The sequence below is a fragment of the Cuculus canorus genome, chromosome 24 (genome assembly GCF_017976375.1).
Source record: "Cuculus canorus isolate bCucCan1 chromosome 24, bCucCan1.pri, whole genome shotgun sequence".
In the NCBI taxonomy this organism is placed as follows: Eukaryota; Metazoa; Chordata; class Aves; order Cuculiformes; family Cuculidae; genus Cuculus; species Cuculus canorus.
The window spans coordinates 5,360,429-5,383,702 of NC_071424.1; the positions used below are offsets into that span (position 1 = coordinate 5,360,429).

The 23,274-nt window shown below is 55.0% G+C and overlaps 1 protein-coding gene across 3 annotated transcripts; it reads right to left on the minus strand.

Annotated features, from left to right (window-relative positions):
- Positions 1 to 2,467: 2,467 nt before the first annotated feature.
- On the minus strand, positions 2,468 to 10,798 carry CDKN1A (cyclin dependent kinase inhibitor 1A). Of its 3 annotated transcripts, none has more exons than XM_054087947.1 (3): positions 10,662 to 10,798; positions 4,318 to 4,728; positions 2,468 to 3,786 (listed from the first exon to the last, which is right to left on the minus strand). In XM_054087947.1, exons 2-3 carry the CDS (start codon positions 4,718 to 4,720, stop codon positions 3,737 to 3,739), a joined length of 453 nt encoding a protein of 150 aa, XP_053943922.1. In that variant the 5' UTR covers positions 4,721 to 4,728; positions 10,662 to 10,798; the 3' UTR covers positions 2,468 to 3,736. The 3 variants fall into 3 exon arrangements, with proteins under 3 accessions (XP_053943922.1, XP_053943921.1, XP_009562616.2); XM_054087946.1 differs by lacking the exon at positions 10,662 to 10,798 and adding an exon at positions 8,648 to 8,724; XM_009564321.2 differs by lacking the exon at positions 10,662 to 10,798 and having other exon boundaries at positions 4,318 to 7,662.
- Positions 10,799 to 23,274: the final 12,476 nt, after the last annotated feature.

The window sequence follows — 23,274 nt, forward strand, 5'->3', positions numbered from 1 at the left end:
CTCAGGTCCCAAAGCAAAGGCACCACCAGCATCATCAGGACGAGGGGGAACGGGCATAAACTGGAGAGGGGCAGATTTACACTACACACAAGGAAGAATTTCTTCACCATGAGGGTGGTGAGGCCCTGGCCCAGGTTGCCCGAAGAAGGTGTGGCTGCCCCATCCCTGGAGGTGTTCAAGGCCAGGTTGGATGGGGCTTGGAGCCCCTGAGCCAGTGGGAGGTGTCCCTGCCCATGGCAGGGGGTTGGAACTGGATGATCTTTAAGGTCGCTTCCAACCCAGACCACTCCACGATTCTCTGTGCAGCAGCAAACAGCCCCCGGGGCTCGTGAGAAGTGGTGGCAAAGGTAGTTTTTGCAAGCTGAGCACTCCAGCCTGGCTGTGAGGTTGCTTCAAGCTGGGGTAACAGCACCAGCTTTGCTCGGAGAGCAGAGGAGAAACAGCTGAGCCCTGACTTGGTCTACAAATGTCCAAGTGGAGCAGTTGCACCTGAGCAAGCTGCTGCTTCCTTAGGTTAGGCAGCAGAGGAGCAGGGCTGGGCTGGCTGGGTGTGATGGGGCTGGGCACCTGCACGGCCGGTTCCCTGCCAATGATTTCACCAGCTCGGATGTGGAGAAGCCAGCAGGGCAGCAGCCTCCACCCCAATGCTCCTTCCCTGGGGGCCTGAGCCCAGAGCCGTGCTGTGATAATGTGTGTTAATTCTAGTTATAATGTCAAGATGATACCTAGTGCTTCCCTTTATTATTATTTTAATGTTTTGCTTGGGATCTTTTCCCACTGTGCTGTTGAAGAGGAGGAAAAAATCATAGAATCATAGAATAGTTTGGGTTGGATGGGTCTTCAAAGCTCATCCAGTTCCAACCCCCCTGCCATGGGCAGGGGTACCTCCCACTGGCTCAGGGGCTCCAAGCCCCATCCAACCTGGCCTGGAACCCCTCCAGGGATGGGGCAGCCACCACTGCTCTGGGCACCCTGGGCCAGGGCCTCCCCACACTCCTTGTGAAGAATTTTCTCTTTATGTCTGGTCTAAATCCTTCCCCTCTCCAATTTAAAGCCATTCCCCCTCTTCCTTCACTCCATGCCTTTGTAAACAGTCCCTTCCCAGCTTTCCTGGAGCCCTTTCAGGTACTGGAAGCTGCTCTAAGATCTCCTTGGAGCCTTCTCCAGGCTGAACAACCCCAACTCTCTCAGCCTGTCCTCGTACGGGAGGTGCTCCAGCCCTTGCATCTGATCATCTTCGTACGTAACCTGCCCGGGTCCTCTGCTCTCCTGCAAACCAGACCGTGGGCAGCCAATGGGTTTGGTGCCGGTTCTGAAGCTGAGTTAATCAGTCAGGCAGGAGCCTTGAAAAAACCTTCTATGTAAGCACCACAGCGGGGAAGTTCTCCAAATCCTGGACCCAAAGAGCCCCTGTAAGGGGCTTTGCAGGTGTGTTCTATCTTTGCTCGGATGTTATAACCTGTGGGTTCTGCATAACGGTTCTGGAATGGTTGGACTCGATGATCCAGTGGGTCCTTTCCAACCTGGTGATTCTATGATTCTATAATAATCTCATGTTCTGGTTATTTGGATGCTGAAAATAACATTTGCTCTTTCTCTGATAGTTTCCTCCTGCCTCAAACACCTTCCAGGAATCTCCTTGATTCCTGGACACCTGGAATCTCCTTGAAGGAGTGGGGACGTAGAATCATAAGGTTGGAAGAGACCTTGGAGATCATCAACTCCAATCATATGTGTCCACTACTAAACTATGTCCCCAAGCACCTCATCTACCCACCTTTTAAACACCTCCAGGGATAAGGACTCCGCTGCCTCCCTGGGCAGCCTCTGCCAGTGCTTGAGAACCTTTTCTGTGAAAGAATTTTTCCTGATGTCCCATCTAAACTTCTTCTGATGAAGCTTGAGGCCATTCCCTCTTGTCCTACCCGTTGGGAGACATGACCAGTTTGCCCATGGCTAACGGCCACCCACCCCACAACAGCACACTGAGGGATGGGAGAAGGGAACTGGGGTCACAGTGGGGAAAAGGGGAATGGTAACAGCACCAATCGTGCACCAAGAACCCCAGGAGATGCTGTCCAGGGAGTGGAGTTAAGCACAGGGCTCGTGATGTCCCCTCTCTCAGCCCTTGGGCAGCTCCCCATCCCCCTGCTCCGATGGTTCCTGCTGCAAAGCAGTCACCCAGGGTGGTGGCAACCACAGCGGGTGGGAAGCACAGCTGGATTTGTGCTCCCAACCAAGCCAAAGGCAGCTCCCAGCTCCAGGCTGCACCTCTGAAGTGACCCCTGAACGCCCAAACACCAGCGCAGAGCATCCTCCTCCCTCCAAACCAGCCCCGGCTCCCAGCACAGTTTTATCCATTAACCCAGAAACACCAATTCCTTGACACAAGTGTTTATTCAGAGTTAATATTTATAGGCAAACAGGTATTTCCCCTTCCCTCCCCCCTCACATAGACTTAATAGTATTTTCTTTTTTTTATAGATATATATAAATAAACATTAAATGCTGGGAGCTTGCCAGCTTCACCGACAGCAAAGTGCATCGCGGTGCAAGGCGGGAAGTCGACCCCATCCCTTTTCTGTCCGGGACCATCTTGCACCAGTTTCTAGAGTCCAAATCCAGCAGAGCAGGAGATGAAGTCCATCAAAGTGCTGAGATCTGACAGTGTCGAGTCCTTCAAGACCAGGGACTTGTCCTTCAGCGCTGGAACAAAGTGGCCTTTGCTCCAGGACATCCCTTGGTCCCAAAGGCGATCGGAGCTTGTTGCCATGCAGAGCCAGGTGAGAGGGTCCTCTCCCCCACCAGCCCCTCCGGAAGAAAAAAAAGCTACCATTTCATCTTCCAGCATCATCCTTGCTGGTGAGCAGGACTGCTCCTAGGACAATCCAACACGGCCAGAGCAGGCAGTAGCATTGAAGAAGGCAGGAACGTGGGGACACACAGTACCACTCAAGCCAACAACAAGGTGAGAAAGTGGGGATTTGGGTCACCAGGGTACCCCAAAGCCTCCCAACCCTGCACTGGTCCCACAGTGACCTCAGCACTGGGGACCTCCAGTGGGTTTGTCACCATCTGCAGCTCATCTCTGGTAGGTGACAGCACCAGTGAGTCACCCAAAGGGAGGGTTTTCTGGAGAACAGCATTTCCTCTCCCAAACAGCCATGGGAAGGAGCAGCCCCTGCGTCACTTCATTTCCACGCATAGACAAGGGCTTGCCACCACTGGGTCCATCCTGACCAGAAGAAGGCCACCACCATGTGCCAGCAACAGGTGTGACCTCAGGGTCAGGCTGTCCCAGAGCTCTACCATCCACACCAGCGATTCTTTAAGGATATCTGGTGCCACCAGGTGGCTGGGACAAGTGTCTTCAAAGGGCAGCCATCAGATGGACAGCAGGATTGTGCAAGGATGGTGCCTGGCCCCACCAAGAGAAGGCAGAAGGCACTCTTCTCCGCAGGCAGGGCAACGCCTTAGTCCCATCAGGCCCTCTTCAGTCCTCCTGCAACCCCTCTGTGGGGCTACAAGCCTCAACACGAGCTACTCCTAAACATTGCACACAGTGATGGTCCCTCAGGACCTCAGAGCTACTCATAAATAGGGAACTACAGACTCTACGTTGCTTCATACAGACAGTTTACACAGTACAAGGAAGGGGGAAAAGAGCCACGGACACCCCAGGGCAGGTCAACATCAGCAGCTGTCCCTGATGGCAGAGGAGCCGAGCACCACCAGGTCACGGCTTGGGTTTGTCAGGGACAATCCTCCGCTTGGAGCTGTAGAAGTCTGGAAGGCAGAAAAGGAGGATTGGAAAGTGCCTCCAGCCTGTCGGGAGCAGAGGGGCAGGAAGAAGGCATCCCCAGGGAAGCTTCCCAAAAACCCAGTCCAGGCGGACTTCATTTTAGAGCCACCCACCCAAAGCCACGCATTCCTGGAGAAAAGAGCCTGTAGGTCTCCACCATCGCTTCTGTTTCATTTCACTTGCACTTCCACCCCAGGCCTTGATCTTAGATGCCAGGCTCAGGCCATTGGGCATCTCTTTTGGGCATCTTCAGCTGTAAGACCCACAAGCCCCATGTGAGGCCCCCGACCAGCCCCCAGCAACCAAAAGGCACCCAGTTTGTGGTCTTTTCCCCTTGGAAGCCACGCTCTGCTCCTTCAGGAGAGAGATGCCTGGAGGGTGGTCCCCTCCCCATGCTCAGGAGCCAGGCAGGACTCTTGCACCCGGTTCCCCTCCACCTGTCCCTACCAGGAGAGCTGTGACACCAGCAATGCCACCAAGCACACATGGAGGGACACCAAGTCTCCAGCACTCACCTTTGATGGTGGTCTGCCCACGTTTCAAGCTCCGCGGGGAACCAGCCCTGTAGACCTCTGAGCTCTGTTGAGATTCCTCAGGGCAAATCCTGCCAGGACAGTCCTTGGGGGAGACCTTGTGAACCAAGGAGCTCCTGCTCTTGCTGCCGGTGGCCTTGACCAGGCTGTGGACCTCCTGGGGTGGCTGCTCAGCCAGGAAGACCCTTTCCCACTTGAAGTGTCCTTCCAAGGGAGTCTCTGTCTCAAAGTCAAAGTTCCAGCGTTGCTGAGCTTCTTCCAGCTGTTGCCTCAACAGGTCTTCAAAGTCATTCTGGAGCTGGTGGTGGTCCACAGGGCCAAAGAGGTTCCTGCACACCTTGCTGCTGCACGGTATCTGCTCGGTCCTGCTCTGAGACAGGGGCATCGTAGCAACTGGGAGGAAAGCAGAGCAAGTTACTGGGGTGTTGAGCAAGACCGAGAGCCAGCACATTTGCTACCAAGGCAAAGCACATGGTAGCCAAGGTGGGACAAGCTGAGCTAGGCTTTACAACAGGGCAACCCAGAGAGGGGCCAGGATGAGCCACTTGGGATTTTCATGGTGTCGGGCAGAGACTTGAACATGACTGAGGTCAAAAAGCCTGGTGCAGCGCAGAAGATGGGGAAGGTACAAGCGTTGACGTTCCCCATTCCACCTCCAGCTGTTATAACGCTGCTGGGGCAGAGCATTCAGCGCTTTGATGTTGCCACCAGGTCCCACTGCCACCACCCCACTGCCTTCCTACTTCCACACAGGCATAAGGCAAGTTGGCACACGGGCAAGTGAAGCAACAGGATGTTTTTCTGGCTGGTTTCTTCATCTCAAGAAGCTGGGTCCAGTGGCCAGGAAGCCTTTTAAGCAACTGCAAAAGCATGCCACAAGCTTGACCACCGTGTTACCCACCCTCCTTATCTGCAAGAAGCTGTTGGGTAACCAGAAACAAGACCCTGTTTGTTTGTTTGCAAATCGGTGCCAAAAGCCTTGGCCTTCGCAGTAAAGTGGCAAAGTCTTCCCTTTTGACCAGTCCTCCACCTTAAACACTTGTTGGGGCTCATGGATCCCTCGTACCACCTGTGGTTATGAACAACCTTGTGTGGAGCTCACAGATCCCTCACACCACCCATGGTTATGAGGAACCTCATGTGGGGCTCATAGAACTCTCTCACCACCCATGGTTATGTGGGGCTCAACAGATCTCTCACACCACCCATGGTTATGAGGAACCTCATGTGGAGGTCACAGAGCTCTCACACCACCCATGGTTATGAGGAACCTCATGTAGGGCTCACAGATCCCTCACACCACCCATGGTTATGAGGAACCTCTTGTGGGGCTCACAGATCCCTCACACCACCCATGGTTATGAGGAACCTCATGTGGAGGTCACAGAGCTCTCACACCACCCATGGTTGTGAGGAACCTCATGTGGGGCTCACAGATCCCTCACACCACCCATAATTATGAAGAACCTCATGTGGGGCTCACAGATCCCTCACCACCCATGGTTATGAGGAACCTCTTGTGGAGCTCACAGATCTCTCACACCACCCATGGTTATGAGGAACCTCATGTGGGGCTCACAGATCCCTCACACTACCCATGATTATGAAGAACCTCATGTGGAGGTCACAGAGCTCTCACACCACCCATGGTTGTGAGGAACCTCATGTGGGGCTCACAGATCCCTCACACCACCCATGATTGTGAGGAACCTCATGTGGGGCTCACAGATCTCTCACACCACCCATGGTTACGAGGAACCTCTTGTGGAGGTCATGGATCCTTCACACCACCCACGGTTATGAGGAACCTCATTATCAGAGCAAAGCAAACAACGCTCTGGGATTTGGCAGCTCTCAGAGCAAAGGTTTGTCCCTGCTTGGATAGCTGTAAATCTGCTTTAAAAACAGCTTCACAGAAGTAAAATCCCTGTGTGCAAAACAGCTTCTCCTCAGCCACCTCATCTGGGACCCCAACACCCAAAGTCAGGGCCAAAACAGACCCCCAGACTTGCACCCCCCACTCAAAGCTCCTCAAGGATGGGGTGTTCATCCTCCTACAGGGAAAGCTTCTGCTCCAATTCAACCTCTGCAGATCACCCGCGCCACATCTCCAGGCACAGCACACCCCAACATGCCGGCAGGTGTCGGGGGGGGTCCACGCTCCATCTCCAACGCTTCCCCCCTGGCTCCAGTCCCGAGCCAGGCTGAGCATCCCTGAGTAAAAATAGAACTCCAGCTTCCTATCGCCTGAGCACATAACCGGCGTGACCTCATCGTGGTGCAAGTCCCAGCATGTCCAGACAAGCCCTGGCAGGTAACGGGCAGGGAATGCATTTCAACACCCTCCAGCCTTGCCCCGTCTGTGCCAGACGCCCATCACCTCATCCTCAGGCCACCACCACAGCCCAGGTGCCATCCCGGAGCTTCAAGAGAACGGCTTCACCCCGAGTCCTGATTGCAAAGTGCCTGAGCCACCAAAGAGGGAAGGACAAGGGTTGGGTGACCGTCTCTTCCCGTGGCGTTGCTCTTAGCAGCCTGCCCAAAACAAGATCATAGAATGGCCAAGCTGGAAAAGACCTCTTGGATCATCAACCGTTCCTATCTGCCAATAAACCGTGTCCCTGAGCACCTCATCTACCCTTCACCCTACCTTTCCTACAACCCAGCAGGAGAAGCCCAAGAGGTGGGCAAAGAGGTGCTGTGAGTGCATTAAAATTGATTGCAAATTATCAGAGCTTCAAATAGGGGAGGACAAGAGTTGGGTCACCCCTTCCATGGGGGTGGTGTTGCTCTTGGCACCCTCTCCAAAGAAAAAAAGCTTCCTACAACCCAGCAGGAGATGCCCAAGAGGTGCTGTGGGTGCATTGAAATCCATTGCAAATTGTTAAGAGCCTCAAATAGGGCTGAGGGAGCCCCTTCCATGGGGTTGGCATTGCTCTGAGCCCCTTCTCCAAAGCAAGAGCTGCAAGCCTTCCTTGCAACCAACCCAGGAGAACCCCAAGAAATGGGCAAAGAGGCGATGCAGGTGCATCAAAGCCTCACCCAACCGAGCTGGGAGATGAAAACACTCCCAGGGACTCACACCCCCGCCCCTCCCCAGCCTCACAGGCACCTGCGACACCCCAGACCAGTTACACCAGTTGGGAGGCGGCCCGGGGAGCAGGAGGGGCTGAGAGCAGCCGCTCCCGGGCTGGATGGAGCGCGGGCGGCAGAGAACGCGCAGCTCATCACACCCACGGGCGCCCCGCGATGCTCCGCAGCGCCACCGGGGGGCGAGCGCCGCCCGCACCGGGGGGGGGTTCGGGGCTGCCCCAGCTCCAACCCCACCGATAACGGCATTGTTCTGTCCCCCCCACACCCCGAGAAGGGGTCACCGCATCCCATACCCCCAACCCCCCCCCGAGAACCGGCACAGTCCTTCTCCCTCCCGAGGTGGGAACCGGGCACCGCGTGCAACAACACCCCCCCCCGCCCCGAGCTGGGCACCGACACTGCATCCCTCACTGCCCCCCCCAGAAAGCCCCGCATCGCTCACCCCACCCCGGAGCCCCGCATCCCTAACCTCCCCTCCAAAGCCCTGCATCCCTAACCGCCCCCCCAAAGCCCCGCATCCCTCACCGCCCCCTCGAAAGCCCCGCATCCCTAACTGCCCCCTCGAAAGCCCCGCATCCCTCACTCCCCCCTCGAAAGCCCCGCATCCCTCACCGCCCCCCCAAAGCCCCGCATCCCTAACTGCCCCCCTGAAAGCCCCGCATCCCTCACTGCCCCCCTGAAAGCCTCGCATCCCTCACTGCCCCCCTGAAAGCCTCGCATCCCTCACTGCCCCCCCAAAGCCCCGCATCCCTAACTGCCCCCCTGAAAGCCTCGCATCCCTCACTGCCCCCCCAAAGCCCCGCATCCCTCACTGCTCCCCCAAAGCCCCGCATCCCTCACTGCCCCCCTGAAAGCCCCGCATCCCTAACTGCCCCCACTAAGCCTCGCATCCCTCACTCCCCCCCAAAGCCCCGCATCCCTAACCGCCCCCCCAAAGCCCCGCATCCCTCACTCCCCCATCCCTCACTGCCCCCCCAAAGCCCCGCATCCCTCACTCCCCCACCCCTCGCTCCCCCACCCAAAGCCCCGCATCCCTTATCCCCCTCTGAAGCCCCTCATCTCTCCCCCACCCCAATCCCCGCATCCCTCCTCTCCCTCCCCACCCAAAGCCCCAACCCCACATTTCTCACCCCCCCAAATCTCTCACCCCCCCCCCTCCAGCCTCTCATCCCTCTCCGCCCCCCAAAGCTCCGCATCCACAGCCCCGAGCCCCACGCACCGCTGTCCCCGCTCGGCCCCCGCCCGCCGCTCCGCTCTCGCACAGACGGTAGCGGTCGCCGCTCGCCGCGGGTTTTATGCCGGGGGAGGGGGGGGCGGAGCCTCGCAAACGGCGTCGCCCGGGATTTCCCTCCCCGCCCCGCCCCGCCCCCCCCCCCCCCCAGCATCAGGGTTATGGAATCTCCTTTCTAGGGGTGCAGAGACCCCCCCCATCAGGGATATAGGGATATAGGGATACCCCTTCCCGATGGGTACAGGGAACCCCCCCTTAGGGATCCAGGGACTCCCCCTCAGGGATACGGGAACCCCTTCCAATGGGTGCAGGGACCCCCCCTCAGGGATACAGGGACCCCCCCCCCTCAGGGATATGGGAACCCCTTCTGATGGGTACAGGGACAACCCCCTCCCAGGGATACAGGGATCCCCCCCTGAGGGATACAGGACCCCCTTCCGATGGGTACAGGGACCCCCCCCCTGAGGGATACAGGACCCCCTTCTGATGGGTACAGGGACCCCCCCCTGAGGGATACAGGACCCCCTTCCGATGGGTACAGGGACCCCCCCCTGAGGGATACAGGACCCCCTTCTGATGGGTACAGGGACCCCCCCCTGAGGGATACAGGACCCCCTTCTGATGGGTACAGGGACCCCCCCCTGAGGGATACAGGACCCCCTTCCGATGGGTACAGGGAACCCCCCCTGAGGGATACAGGACCCTCTTCCAATGGGTACAGGGACCCCCCCTGAGGGATACAGGACCCCCTTCTGATGGGTACAGGGACCCCCCCTCAGGGATATGGGAACCCCTTCCAATGGGTACAGGGACCCCCCCTCAGGGATACAGGACCCCCTTCTGATGGGTACAGGGACCCCCCCTCAGGGATAGAGGACCCCCTTCTGATGGGTACAGGAACCCCCCCTCAGGGATACAGGACCCCCTTCCAATGGGTACAGGAACCCCCCCTCAGGGATACAGGACCCCCTTCTGATGGGTGCAGGTACTCCCCACTCAGGGATAAGGGACCCCATTTTTAGGGATGCAGGGAACCGCCCAATGGGAATACGGGACACCCCCCCACCAGGAATACTGGATTACAGAGATACAGGGACCCCCCTCCAATGAGTGCAGGGACCTCCCCATGAGAGATATGGGGACCCCCTTCCTAGGGGTGCAGGGATCCCCCCATCAGGGATATGGGGACCCTTTCTTAGGGATGCGGGGGGACCCCCATCTGGGATATGGGGACCCCATTCTGATGGGTGCAGAGAGCCCCCAATCAGGGATATGAGACCCCCTCATCAGGGACACAAGACCCCCTCGGGGGGACAGGGACTCCCCCATCGGGGATATAGGACCCTTCTTCCTAGAGGTGCAGGAACCCCTCTCCCTGGGGATACGGGACCCCCTTCCTAGGGGTGCAGGGACCCCCCTATCATGGATACGGACCCCTTTCTAGGGGTGCAGAGACCCCCCCTTCCCCCATCAGGGATACAGGATTACAGGGATACAGGGACCCCCTTCCAACGAGTGCAGGGACCCCCCATCAGGGATATGGGGACCCCCTCATCAGGGATACAGGGACCCCCCTGGGGGGGGAGGGACCCTCCATCAGGGATATGGGACCCCCTTCCTAGGGGTGCAGGGACTCCTCCGGACCTCCTCAGGGGATGCTGAGACCCCTCCTCCAGAAGGGAATACAGGGATCATCCCCCCCCCCGGAGGGCTGTATGGGGTGTAGGGACCTCCCCCAAGAGGGGTGCAGGGACACCCCCAGCGCCCCTCCAGGGGATGCAGAGACCTCTCCATCATGGAGTAGAGGGATCCCTTTCCCAGGGGGTGTAGGGACCTCCCCATCCCGGGGTACAGGGACACCCCCCACTCGGGGGACACAGGGCAGCCCTCTCCCCATTGAGACCAGGAGTAGGGGAGGGCTCCACATCCCACCTCAGATTCCAGCGGGCAAAGGGGATATGGATTAAGGAAGGGGTGACGTTCTCTCCCGCTCGGTGCCCACCTCAGAACCAGGTCAGGATGATGCTCTCGCGGTCCTCAGGCACTCACTGACCCCGTCCTGGGCTGTGCAAGATGTCCTCGGCCTCTCCCGGTGGGATTTTCTCCCCAGCTTGGCTCTGCTGCTGAACCCCTGGCAAAAGCGTTTGGGGGAAGATCTGCTGGTCTGAGTCCAGCAGCCACCCAGGCAGGGCTGAAGAAGGAGGAACAAGTCTGTGCATGTCCTACAGGAACTTACGGAGAGGATTTATATGGATAATCGTCTGGAAAAGGCATCCGAGTCCATGGGCAGGAGAGGTCTGAAGGCAGGACGCCTTCTGCCAGGGTGGACGTGGACAGCTGGAAGGCTCCTACCCCTCTGCCTACTTGGTGGGTCCTTCCCTGCCCTATAGAGCAAGAGTTGATGCCCACAAAGTCACCTTATCCTGGAGCACGGGGGCCGTATTCTGCATGGTGTAAGCTGCCCAGGCCCCTCGGACACCACGGCTTGGACAGCACAGGTGTGAACGGGCTGTGATGGCTTTGAATGGCTTTAAACTGGAAGGGGGAAGATTTAGATTAGACATCAGGAAGAAATACTTCATGGTGAGGGTGGGGAGGCGCAGGTCCCCAAGAAAATTGTGGCTGCCCCATCCCTGGAGGTGTTCAAGGCCAGGTTGGATGGGGCTTGGAGCCCCTGATCCAGCGGGAGGTGTCCCTGCTCATGGCAGGGGTGGAACTGGATGGGTGTTGAGGTCCTTTCCAACCCAAACCATTCCATGATCTCATGAGGCACAAGGAGGTAACAGCGCGCTTCTGAGTGATAAAGACCAAGTTATCACCATCCCTTAGAAAAGAAAGGTCCCCTCGAAAGCCTCTGGAGGTGGTGGGTGCTCCGGTGCTGAGCAGGACCCTCGGTGGGCAAAACAATTGTGCTGGACCAGAAGTTTTCCATCTGGAGAATATGTCCGGGCATGTCTGGCTGGAGGTCACCACGCGCTGCAGCAGCATTTGCCATCGCCGATCGCCCCTCCAGGCCCCGGGCTGGGCCAAGGGGTCGTGTTTGTGGCTGCTCGTCCCCTCGGTTGCCTCTGGATGGGCGTGGTGGGATCAGAGAATTGCTAGGTTGGAAAAGACCTTTGACATCGCCGAGCCCAACTGTACCTGTCCACCACTAAACCAGATCCCTGAGCACCTCATCCACCCATCTTCCAAACCCCTCCAGGGATGGGGACTCCACCACCTCCTGGGCAGCCTCTGACAGTGCCCGAGAATCCTTTCAGCGAAGATTTTTTTCCTAAAATGGGGTGGGGAGGTGAAAGAACGACAAGGAATGTGAAAGCACCTTAAATTATTATTACACACTATGAACCCGTCCTGGTAAAGCTGCAGTTTGGACTCCAACGCTCCCAAATTCAGTCTGTCTATAACACACAGGAGAGGGAACAGCCGTTCCTCGCAGAGAAGCTGTTGTTGATGTTTCCACATGGGAATGATTTCAGCTCCTGGTTGCACAGAGCAGCTTTCAGAGCCACACTGCGGAGGGCTGGGTGCGTCGCTGGGTGCTGGTGGATCCTCTCCTTGCCCAGCGCCAGGTCTGTTCCAGCTCCCATTGGCTGGTTTGCTCCCTCTGGATCCAAGGAAGATGGCACCATAGGGAAACCCAACAGGATCAACACTGCAAAGAAACCCAAAGTCATCGGCACCGCAGGGAAACCCAACACAGTCGGCACCACATGGAAACCCAAAGGGATGAGGACCACAGGGAAGCCCAAAGGGATCAGGATTGCATGGGAAACACAACACGATTGGCATTGCTGATCCAACAGGATCAGCACCGTAAAGAAACCCAACACAATCAGCACTGCATGGGAAACCCAAAGTGATTGGCATTGCATGGGAAACCCAACATGATCAACACTGCAAAGAAACCCAAAGTGATCAGCACCGCAGGGAAACCCAACACAGTCGGCGCCACATGGAAACCCAAAGGGATCAGGACCGCAGGGAAGCCCAATGGGATCAGGACCACATGGGAAATACAACACAATCGGCACCGCCGGGAAACCCAAAATGATCAGCACCACATGGAAACCCAACATGATCAGCATCACAGGGAAGCCCAAAGGGATCAGGATTGCATGGGAAACACAACACGATTGGCATTGCTGATCCAACAGGATCAGCACCGCAAAGAAACCCAAAGAGATCAGCACCGTAGAGAAACACAACACGATTTGCACTGCAGGGAAGCCTGAAGTGATCAGCACTGCATGGGAAACCCAACATGATTGGCACCGCAGGGAAACCCAACACATTCAGCACCTCAGAGAAACCCAACGTGATCAGCACCACATGGGAAACCCAAAGGGATCAGCACTGCATGGGAAACCCAACACAATCGGCACTGCAGGGGAGCCCAAAGGGATCATCAGCACAAGGAAGCCCACCACCGCCCCAGCCTCAGCGCTGGAGGCATCCTCCCCTCTTGATACGTCCTCCAGCACTCTCTGCTTAAATCAGCCTTTTTTTTTTTCCTTAGGCATAAAAGCCCTCTGAATACGCAAAGGGGAATGGAAATGACATAAACCGTCAGCTTTTCAAATTAGCGCCTGATGTGGAGAGGAAGGAGTGGCCTCACTTGTGCAAGCACAGCGAACCCAGCCAGCAGTGATGCAAGACTGAGGGACTGAAAAAGCAGAGTGATGGGAGATAACAGAGCAGCCCGGCTGATGCGAATATCCCCAAACACATCGGGGATAAGTTCCAGGGCAAAACCAGCCAGAAAATAAATCAGATGTAGATTTTCTCTTGGAAAACTAATTCATAGAATCGTGGAATCATGGAATCATGGAATCATAGAATAGTTTGGGTTGGAAGGGACCTTAAAGCCCATCCAGTTCCAACCCCTCTGCCATGGGCAGGGACACCTCCCACTGGATCAGGGTGATCAAAGCCCATCCAACCTGGCCTTGAACACCTCCAGGGATGGGGCAGCCACAACTTCCCTGGACAACCTGTTCCAGGGCCTCCCCACCCTCATAGTGAAGAAATTCCTCCTTATGTCCAGTCTAAATCTGCCCCTCTCCAGTTTATACCCATTCCCCCTTGTCCTATCCCCACAAGCATTTGTGACCACTCCCTTCCCATCTTTCTTGTAGCCTCTTCAGCCACTGGAAGGTCGCTATAAGTTCTCCTAAGAGCCTTCTCTTCTCCAGGCTGGACAACCCAAACTCTCTCAGCCTGTCCTGATACAGGAGATGCTCCAGTCCTCGCATCATCCTTGTAACCTTCTCTGGACACATTCCAACACCTCCTGGGATTTTGTGGTCCTCTGTGTGCCCCGGGATGGGGAGGGCAGATTGTTGTAGCCTCAGCTCTTGCTTCTCTTGTCTGTGCTCCCCACACCAGGAGGCAGTTTGCTCCGGCATCGGGGGAGACCTCAGCAAAGTGGGTTACTGGAAATGGGAAGTAGGGAGAGGAGTGGCGTCAGGGGATGGGTCAGCGAGTCCATGGTCGGGTCTGCAGTGGCAGCACTGGGGAAAAAAAGGGTGATTAATGCACAAGGCGGTACAGGAACTTGAAGAAACAAAATAATCCTAAAGGTGACTCACGACACTCAGCCCCAACGACACCGAGGAGGAGGTCAGAGGCTGGGGACCAGGACCAGGGACCAGGGTAGATGGGGGGTTTCCTTCTCACCGTTCTCAGTCATCCCATCGGAGCTCACCTTTCCAGGTGACCCAAACTCCTTCCTGGGAGGGGTGTGACTGTGAGAGAATGATAGAATAGTTTGGGTTGGAAGGGATCTGAAAGCCCATCCAGTCCCACCCCCTGCCATGGGCAGGGACACCTCCCACTGGCTCAGGGGCTCCAAGGCCCGTCCAACCTGGCCTGGAACATCTCCAGGAATGGGGCAGCCACAGCTTCCCTGGTTGTTCCAGTGCCTCCCAACCCTCATGGTGAAGAAATTCTTCCTAATGTCCAGTCTAAATCTGCCCCTCTCCAGTTTATACCCATAACTTATGGTTACGTCCTTACGGTTCATGTGAAAAACCCGTCCTAAACCTGTAAGCAAAAGGAATATATTAAATAAATGTGCATTCCATAGCCTTCCAAGGAACATCTTCCCAGGCCCAGAGGCACTTAGATACCAAGCAGTGGTCTCCATCTCATCCAGGGAGCCCTCAGGAGTGTCTCCTTCCTGGAATATCTTCCCAGGTGGGTCCTACAGATGCTGATGGGAGAGGAAGCCACTGCAGACACAAATGCAAATACATTATTCACGGCAAATACATTATTGGGTGCGTGACTCAGCCCATCCTCAGCACCAGCGAGGCCGGGATTTCATCAGGGGAACTTGCCCAGGCACATCGCTGCTGACACCAAGTCTCATCCTCTCCAGGGACACACAAAAGACAAGGGGAAATGGGTGGAAACTTCAGCATGGAATGGGAGAATGGCTTGAGTTGGGTGAAGAATCCAGGGTGCGGGTGTCCCAGCCTTGAGTGAGAAGGTGGAGGAAGTGGAATGGCAGAATTGTGGAGCCGGGTAAGGAAACCTTGACCCTACAGCGAGGAACCAAACGTGCTGAGGAAGGATTGACAGGCTGAGAGAGTCGGCGTTGTTCAGCCTGGAGAAGAGAAGGCTGCAGGGAGACCTTAGAGCAGCTTCCAGTGCTGAAAGGGGCTCCAGGAAAGCTGGGGAGGGGCTCTGGATCAGGGAGTGCAGGGATAGGTTGAAGGGGAATGGTTTTGAGCTGAAAGAGGAGAGACTGAGATGAGATTTTAGGAAGAAATGTTTTGCTGTGAGGGTGGGGAGGCCCTGGCCCAGGTTGCCAAGAGCAGCAGTGGCTGCCCCATCCCTGGAGGGGTTCCAGGCCAGGCTGGATGGGGCTTGGAGCCCCTGATCCAGTGGGAGGTGTCCCTGCCCATGGCAGGGGGTGGGACTGTATGGGCTTTGAGGCCCCTTCCAACCCAAACCATTCCATGATTCTATGATCATTCTATGTTCTTGACACATCTGGTGGGAATCACAGTCTGAGGTCCAACCTGTGCTCCTAACAACTGCTTTAAATGTACGTGAACACCTACATGTAAGGATTTTAGAAGGGCTGAGTAGAAGTCATTAATATATAAGCATATAATTAACCAGGAAACGTTTTCCCAGACATCAATCTTCCAGCACCAACCACAAAGAAGATGAGATCCATGTGGATCCTCACCCAAAAGTGAGGGAGGGTTGGAAATTTGGTGGTTGGAGGTGTATATGAAGTGGGTTTTGGAGGAGAAAACTTAATATTCCTGTTAGATCAAGCAATGTAGGGGGTAGAATCAGCAAAGAGTCGGGCAGATGGGCACCCTTTGGATCTTCAGGGATGGAGTTGGCAATGGGTTATTTTTTAAGGTGGGATAAACGCAGGCTCTGAAAAAACCTGGATTTCTGCCCAGGGGAACAAGTGGAGAGTGGGGGATCAACCACAGGACCCCCATCCTGGCATGGAGAGTGGGGCTGAGCACCCGGGGCTTGGGGTTCATCCTGCAAAAGGCACCATCCTACGCGCCACGGGGCAGAGCCAGAGCTGTGGCCGAGCTCCCAAAGGAGCACCACAGGGACTCTCTCCTCCTCCTGGAGCAGCCTTTGGTGGCAGGAGCAGCGCAGGCAGGTGTGAAACCACTTGGCTGAGGGCGGCGGACGCTCACTGGAGGTGTAAGAGGCTCTGCTGGGGACGGAGCCCCAAGACAAAGCCCCACACTCTTGGTCAGTAAAACCCCTCCCTCCTCTGCAAGATTGGAATCGCCGAGAATTTCTTTTTGCCTTTTTTTTATTATCTCTACTAACAAGCTTTTTTCTTTTAAGTAGGAAACGTGAAGGCTCTTAATGGAACACTCACGCTCCAGCAAAAGCCTAAATGAGCCCAGTGTTCAGCTGAATGGCATTTATATCCCAGCGAAGGCTGTTTTCCCATCAACTCTTTGAAGTGCCCAATTAAGTGATTTTATACTAATAGGATTTTCCCAGGAAAGAAAGACAAGAATGACAAAACGCTGAATGCTTGATTAACTCTGCCCCTAAAAGAACTCAGATCGTGTTAATTGACTGTTTCCCTGCCATATACAGCCCTTGTTTGCTCCATTTATGAAGGCATTTTGATGAGACACGGACCCAGCAGAGTGGAAATAGAGTCCCACTAAGCACAAATGGGGGATGAGACGGTTCCATAAAACAAGGCCTTTGCTTACTGGAAATATTCCTGGATGCGAGAGCGCAGGCTATGAATTGGTCACTTCATTCGGCCCCTCACTCATTTTCATCCAAGATTGTTTTTAGCCCCATTCATAGTCATTAACGTAATTGCTTCACTGACTTTCCATGAGCTTGGAAAGCTTTGTGGGGTTTTTGTTTTGCTGGCAGCACAGGACTTCATTGTTCGGAGCCCGGAGTGGGCAGCAGGGAGTACCTGGCTTCGAACCTCGCCCCCTTCGCTCGCTGATTCACCTCATTGACTACGACCCAAGAGCGAAGCGGGACCGTGCAGCTGGCTGGCACCCACGGAGGGGGCACGGATAACCCGCTGGGAACCGGGAACAACGGCTCCAGCCTTCTGCAAAGCTCCTTGCAGGGTGTAAGGTCCGTCTAAACTGTCCACAGGGGGTTATTTTTGCAGGTGGTTCTTCCCCTCAGGGACCTCAGTGAGGACAGGGGAAGCTTCCCGTTGGGATGGCAGTGGGCACAGGGGGGACAAAGGCTGCTCCGGGCCCATCAGGACCGGATTCACAGCATGGGTGAGAATAAGCGAGAGGAGCGTGTGGCGGAATTGCTCCTGTCCACGCGGGTTTCCAGCACTTGGTGTAGCTGGGAAGCTGTCAACGGTGTAACATCTTCCCAACGAGTGACACGTGTGGCACAGAGCTGCTGGCAAGGGATTTGCTGCTCCTCAAGCTGTGGCTTTGCTTGAAATCCACCGGGAGTACAATCCGGCCCTTTATAGCCACGGGTGAGAAGGAGGTGATTACAGAGAGCTGTTGACTAATACTTGCTCACTGTGTGTACTGTAAAAATAGTCCACTGATTCCATGGAGTGCACTCCACCCAGAGCAGCCAGACCCAAGGATGGGGCGTCTGTAAGGCAAATCCTTTTGCTCCCACTCATGGAGGCAGAGACATCCATCTCCAAACCCACGGCTCTGGGAGCCACGTGCCAGCCCATCCCCGCCAGGCGCTGGCTCACTGTGTGTCAGCACCACCCGGGATCTCCCCGCTCACAGCACTCGTTTTGGGAATCCTGGATCCTGGGTGAGGGCGGGCAGGGGTGTGTGATTCACTTTGTTGCTGTGCTGGGGGGCGAGGAGTGGGGCTGGGTGTGGGGCAGAGGAAGGGGCAGATCAGCCCCAGGGCACCATGACTAAAGGGCTGCTTGAAATGGCAGCAGCCAGACCAGGAACCACAGACAGATGGACGGATGCTGTCTTGCACAGCCACTCACGCTGGTGCAAAGTCTTGCGTGGAGTAGAGGTGCTGGGAGGGGACAGGCAGGTACAACTTCCAATAAAGCCATCGGGGATGATAGGACAGCCGTCAGCCAGACGCCAGGGCAAGGGTCGATGGCTCTTTCCTTCCTACTCGTTGGCCACGCACAGCAGGATTTCCTGGAGCTGGGGTGAAGGAGCAGCTCTTGTCCCACACTGAACCTATGGCCTTGGCACCTGACACAGAGCGGTGCCACGCCTGGGGATGGGGATGGACACAGTCCATGCACTGTGGTGGAGCTCTGCTCAGCTCCACCAAACAGGGATCGGAGTCATAGGATCATAGAATAGAATCATAGAATAGAACCATACAATAGAATCATAGAATAGAATCATAGAATAGTTTGGGTTGGAAGGGACCTTAAAGATCATCCAGTTCCAACCCCCCTGCCATGGGCAGGGACACCTCCCACTGGATCAGGCTGCCCAAGGCCCATCCAACCTGGCCTTGAACACCTCCAGGGATGGGGCAGCCACAACTTCCCTGAGTAACCTGTTCCAGGGCCTCACCACTCTCATGGTGAAGAAATTCCTCCTTACATCCAGTCTAAATCTGCCCTTCTCCAGTTTATACCCGTTCCCCCTCATCCTATCCCCACAGCCTTTGTGAACAGCCCCTCTCCAGCTTTCCTGTAGCCCCTTCAGGTACTGGAATGTCGCTGTAAGATCTCCTCGGAGCCTTCTCTTCTCCAGGCTGAACAACCCCAACTCTCTCAGCCTGTCCTCAGATGGAAGGTGCTCCAGCCCTCACATCATCCTTGTAGTCTCCTCTGGACCCATTCCAACATTTCCACATCCTTCTTACGTTGGGGATTCCAGGACTGTCAGTCAGGGAGTTCCAGCTGCCAAGAGAAAACCCTTTTTCTTTTGTTTCAGCTTCCCTTGCTGGTTTCTCTGTCTCACTTGTGAGAATCCAGGTTGCACCAGAGAAAGGAATTCCACTGAATCTCAGAGCTGCTGTGCAACAGAGGCTGGGAACAGGTTGCAAATGTCACCTGCCAGCAGGGATGCTGCACCAGAGCCCTCCTCATCCTCCTGTAACAAATCTAGGCTTTTAGATGACCAACTGGAATGTGCCCCAAAGAGAGCAGGAAGGAGATGAAGAGGGAAATTGTGAAACAGGGAACTTGAAAACCTGGAAATGCCCATGCAACACACCCGAAAAGATCCCACCAGTCCCTGTCAAACCACCTCCTGTCACCAAATCTGGCGAGCAGCCTTGAGTTCCTGAGCAGATGTCAACCAGACAGCTAGAAGAATTACTGCTGGCAGGAGCAAAAGCACACCACACCTGAAGCCTATCGTTCCAGCTGGGGAAACCTCCTCCCAAAAAGCTTATAATGGTAACGGATGGAAAGCTCATTGATCCCATTCACCAGCCTCAGGAAGCACGGCACCCTGGCCAGCTGGTGGGTGTTCTGCAGTGATCGACCGCATTTTAATGTAACAGCAAATAATGTTGGTGTTAGTTAGAAATGAGGGACTGAAAACATTGTATAGCAAACACGAACAGCGAGCCCTCCACCGGCAGCGGCGGGGGAAAGGCTGGGCGGAGCGTTGGGGCGTCCTCACAGACGCTGCTGAATATTGCTGAATATTCATGGAGAAAGCAGCCTCGGGGGAGATAACGCTGGTCCTCACAGCTGGCAGAAGCGATCTTCCAGCTGGCTCCACAGTGACACCCCAGGTGACAGGGTGCCCCACCCTGATACCACGGCCGCACCCTGACACCGTGGCTCCCAACCGGCTCCCGACGGAGAGCTGCAGTTTGCCAAGGGCCTTTCACACTGCGGCGCTGGGCTTCTTTGCTGGTGGGTCCATCCCAACCAGCCGGTGTATCCACGTGTTGTCCAGAGAAGTGGCCAAGGATGGGACAGGCCAGCTCTGGCCATAGCGGGATGAATCCTGCTGTGCCACGGGGAGGCTGTGGGGTAACGCCACTGAAATCAGTGGCTGCTGGAAAGGACATACATTTCCCTCTTTTGACTCGGGTGACTTCGTACAGAAAATCTGACAGCTGACATGGCTTTGAGAACAGAGCAGAACCACCACTCGCATCAATGTGAAGATCTGTTTAAATAAGACTTATGCCAGCTCCCAAATTATTAAATAATGGATGAGTGAATCACTTGGGAACATAGCGTTCCCATTGCCCAGGCTATTTTGTATTTGTCTGGATCTCGTGTTTATTTTAGTCCACATCCCTGTTTGTTAGAAGGGCAGCAACAGAAGGAAATTATGGCAGTGCAACTTCAGAAGTGAAACAGAAAATGAAGATAGTGATGGTATTTCTAGGAAGTCAGAATGCTTCTTGCGTGGGCTGCAAGCAGGGATGCAGCTCTGGCTTCAGCAACAGTTTTGCTGAACGACTGCGAGGGTTGCCAAGCAAAGCCCAGCTGCATTTTCCCTGTTCTCAGCAGGTTGAAGTGTTGAACCAGAGCCGCCTCCGCACCGGGGACACAGACATCCACCTCTATACGGCAGGTCTCGGTGCTGTGCTATCGCCTTGCTGTGCAGGATCCAAGGTCGAACCAGAGCTGTTGGGAGTTGCACTCCTGCCCTTTGGCCTTCTGTTTGCCAAAGGGGTTGATGCTCTAGTTTGTTTTTTTTTTCCTAGCTGAGCGATGCTGAGCTACATCAGCACCAGAGCAAGAGAATTCAGGAGGGTGATTGGATTTGCAGGGTAGGATTTGAACATGAGCGTGGGGACAAGGACTAAAACCAGCAGAAATGGGAGTTTGTCAGATGCTTTGTGGATCTTTATATCAGGAAACATTGTGACATCTCATAGTGATACGATCACAACTAAAATAAAGCCAAACTGGAATCTGAAGCAAGGTGAATTCTGCTGATGGGTACCCTTGGAAGCAGGGAGACGTTCAAAGGTCAGAGTGTAACCCACGCTACGAGGCAATGCCACTGCCCCCAGGAAAAGCCCAGTGTCCCACCTGTCTCCTTTGACTCCAAAGCAAGAGAAATGGGAAGAAAGAGCACGAAGCACACAACTGATTTTCTAACAAGAATCCATTTGAGCTCTTGGTGTGAAAGGAGCACAAGAACAGCCCCCTCCAGCAACACATCCCTGCAGAGGGGAAGTGCAGGGGTTCCTGCATGGCTTTGTAGGCCCCCACTGCTCTGTAAGGCTGCAACCGTTAACCCAGGCGAGGCCCTGGTTTGCTGAATCCGTTGGAACATGTCCCATTGGGAGAAAGACTGTATTTAACCTCTCCATTTTCTGCTTTGAGAGCAAAGCACATTCTTAAAATGATCTCTGCCACCAACAAAGAACAGCACATGCATAAAAAGAACAAAAGGATCCCTTTCTTCACAAAACCATTTGCACACAATGCTGCCCTTCAGGGTGCGAGAAAAGACCAAACCACACAGAAGGGAAGGAGAGCATATCATGCGCTTCTGGGATGATCATCTGAGGAACTCTGTGTTAACCTCAGGATGCTTCTGGTGGGCAAAGGTGGAGGCAGCTGCACACCTTAGCATGAGTACAAGATCGGGTCTTGGAATAGCTTTCAAAGCAGCCGCCAGAACATATCGCCCCTCACTTGAGCCTCTTAAAAGCAGGACCACCCCCAAGAAGTGCAAGCCTCCTCCTTCTGCCAAGCAACACTGGAGAGGAACACTCCTCTCTCCTCCTCTGTTCCAGTGCTCTCCCTGCCAGTAGCGCTCCCAGCCTGGTCACCCTCTCAGAGAAGCAAAGTGAAAAACTTAAATCCAAGAACATGTTATTAAAAATAGTTGCAAGCTGGGAGAGGGGCTGTATACTGCCAGTATTTATACATTTCCCATCTTTCTCTACAAGTTGTTAATTTTATGCCCCATCAAAGCTCACCTGCTTAGCCCACACTCTGCTGTGCAGCAGCAGATCTGATCCAGCTTAAGGGCCAACTTCTTCATGCAGGTGAGTGAGATGAAGTCTGAACCCTAACACTAAGAAATATTCCCAGTTCTGCAGACTCTCCTGTATGTGAAAAATCACAACCTGCTTTCCTGCAGCATCCACCTCTAGCACTTCAGATTTATCTCCCTCCCCTTGGCAGGTGACCCTACTGAGGGCTACTTCTCTGCTACTCCATCCCCACTGTGGAACCACAAGCAGAACCACTGTGCCAGCAGAGCGGCTGGCTCCCAGGCAACCAGGGCTGCAATCCTTCCACAAATCAAACCCGGGCAGAAGTACGTATGAAAAAAAAAAAAGGAACAGAGCTGCATGCAGCACACGGTATGATCTCAGCCCTTAGCTGAGTACAAACATCTCCAGACCAAGCCCGATTGCGGGAAGACAGGAGCCCCACCCAGCTGACAGAGCTGCCCTGACCCCTGCCGGGCAGCTGCGACAGTGCGGCACCAGCCTGGCTTTCCCGGGAGAGAAAGCAGCTCAACGCGTAAAAGCAGACCGAAGCGCCAGCTCTGCGCCAAGGGCTCCAGCTCAACTGCACGCTCCAGCAGCAACCCCCTGCGCAGCGCCATCAACCACTGCATCAAGCCGAGCCCAATCAGGAGCAGAGACCACGCATTTTTGTTCCTTTTTAAGCTCAGAACGCACCCAGTTTAAGATCATTTAGGGCTGCGTGTGCCTTTTGCACCATCTGCAGCCTTCCAGCTACTGCATAGACACGAGGCTGGCTACACTCACACGACAGGGCACACCTCGGGCCAGAGCTGTTGAACTCCTACTCGATAGTACAAAAAGCAGTTAAAATCCATCAGCTAAAACATCCCAGCAGCCAGGGTGGCAACACGTCCCCTCCCCGCTCCATCCCCACCTCCAGACAGCCTGGAAGTAGTAGAATTTCCTTCCATTACAGCTTTGCCATCACCTTGTCCCCACAAGTGAAGGAAACTAAAACGATGAGGTTGTTCAGAACGATGGGTTTAATCTGAACACACACACAACTGAAAATGATATAGCTCTCATCTTCTCTGGTATACAGGGTGGGGAGGAAAAAAGGACCCTTTAGCAGTTTGTGGGCTTAAAATGCATTTGAGCCACACCACGGTTTTACATTCCAAGGGGAACCTTCATGCAAAGTTTGTTACACATCAGCAACTAACAGATATGAAGCACACCATAGGTGTTGCTACCAACCCACA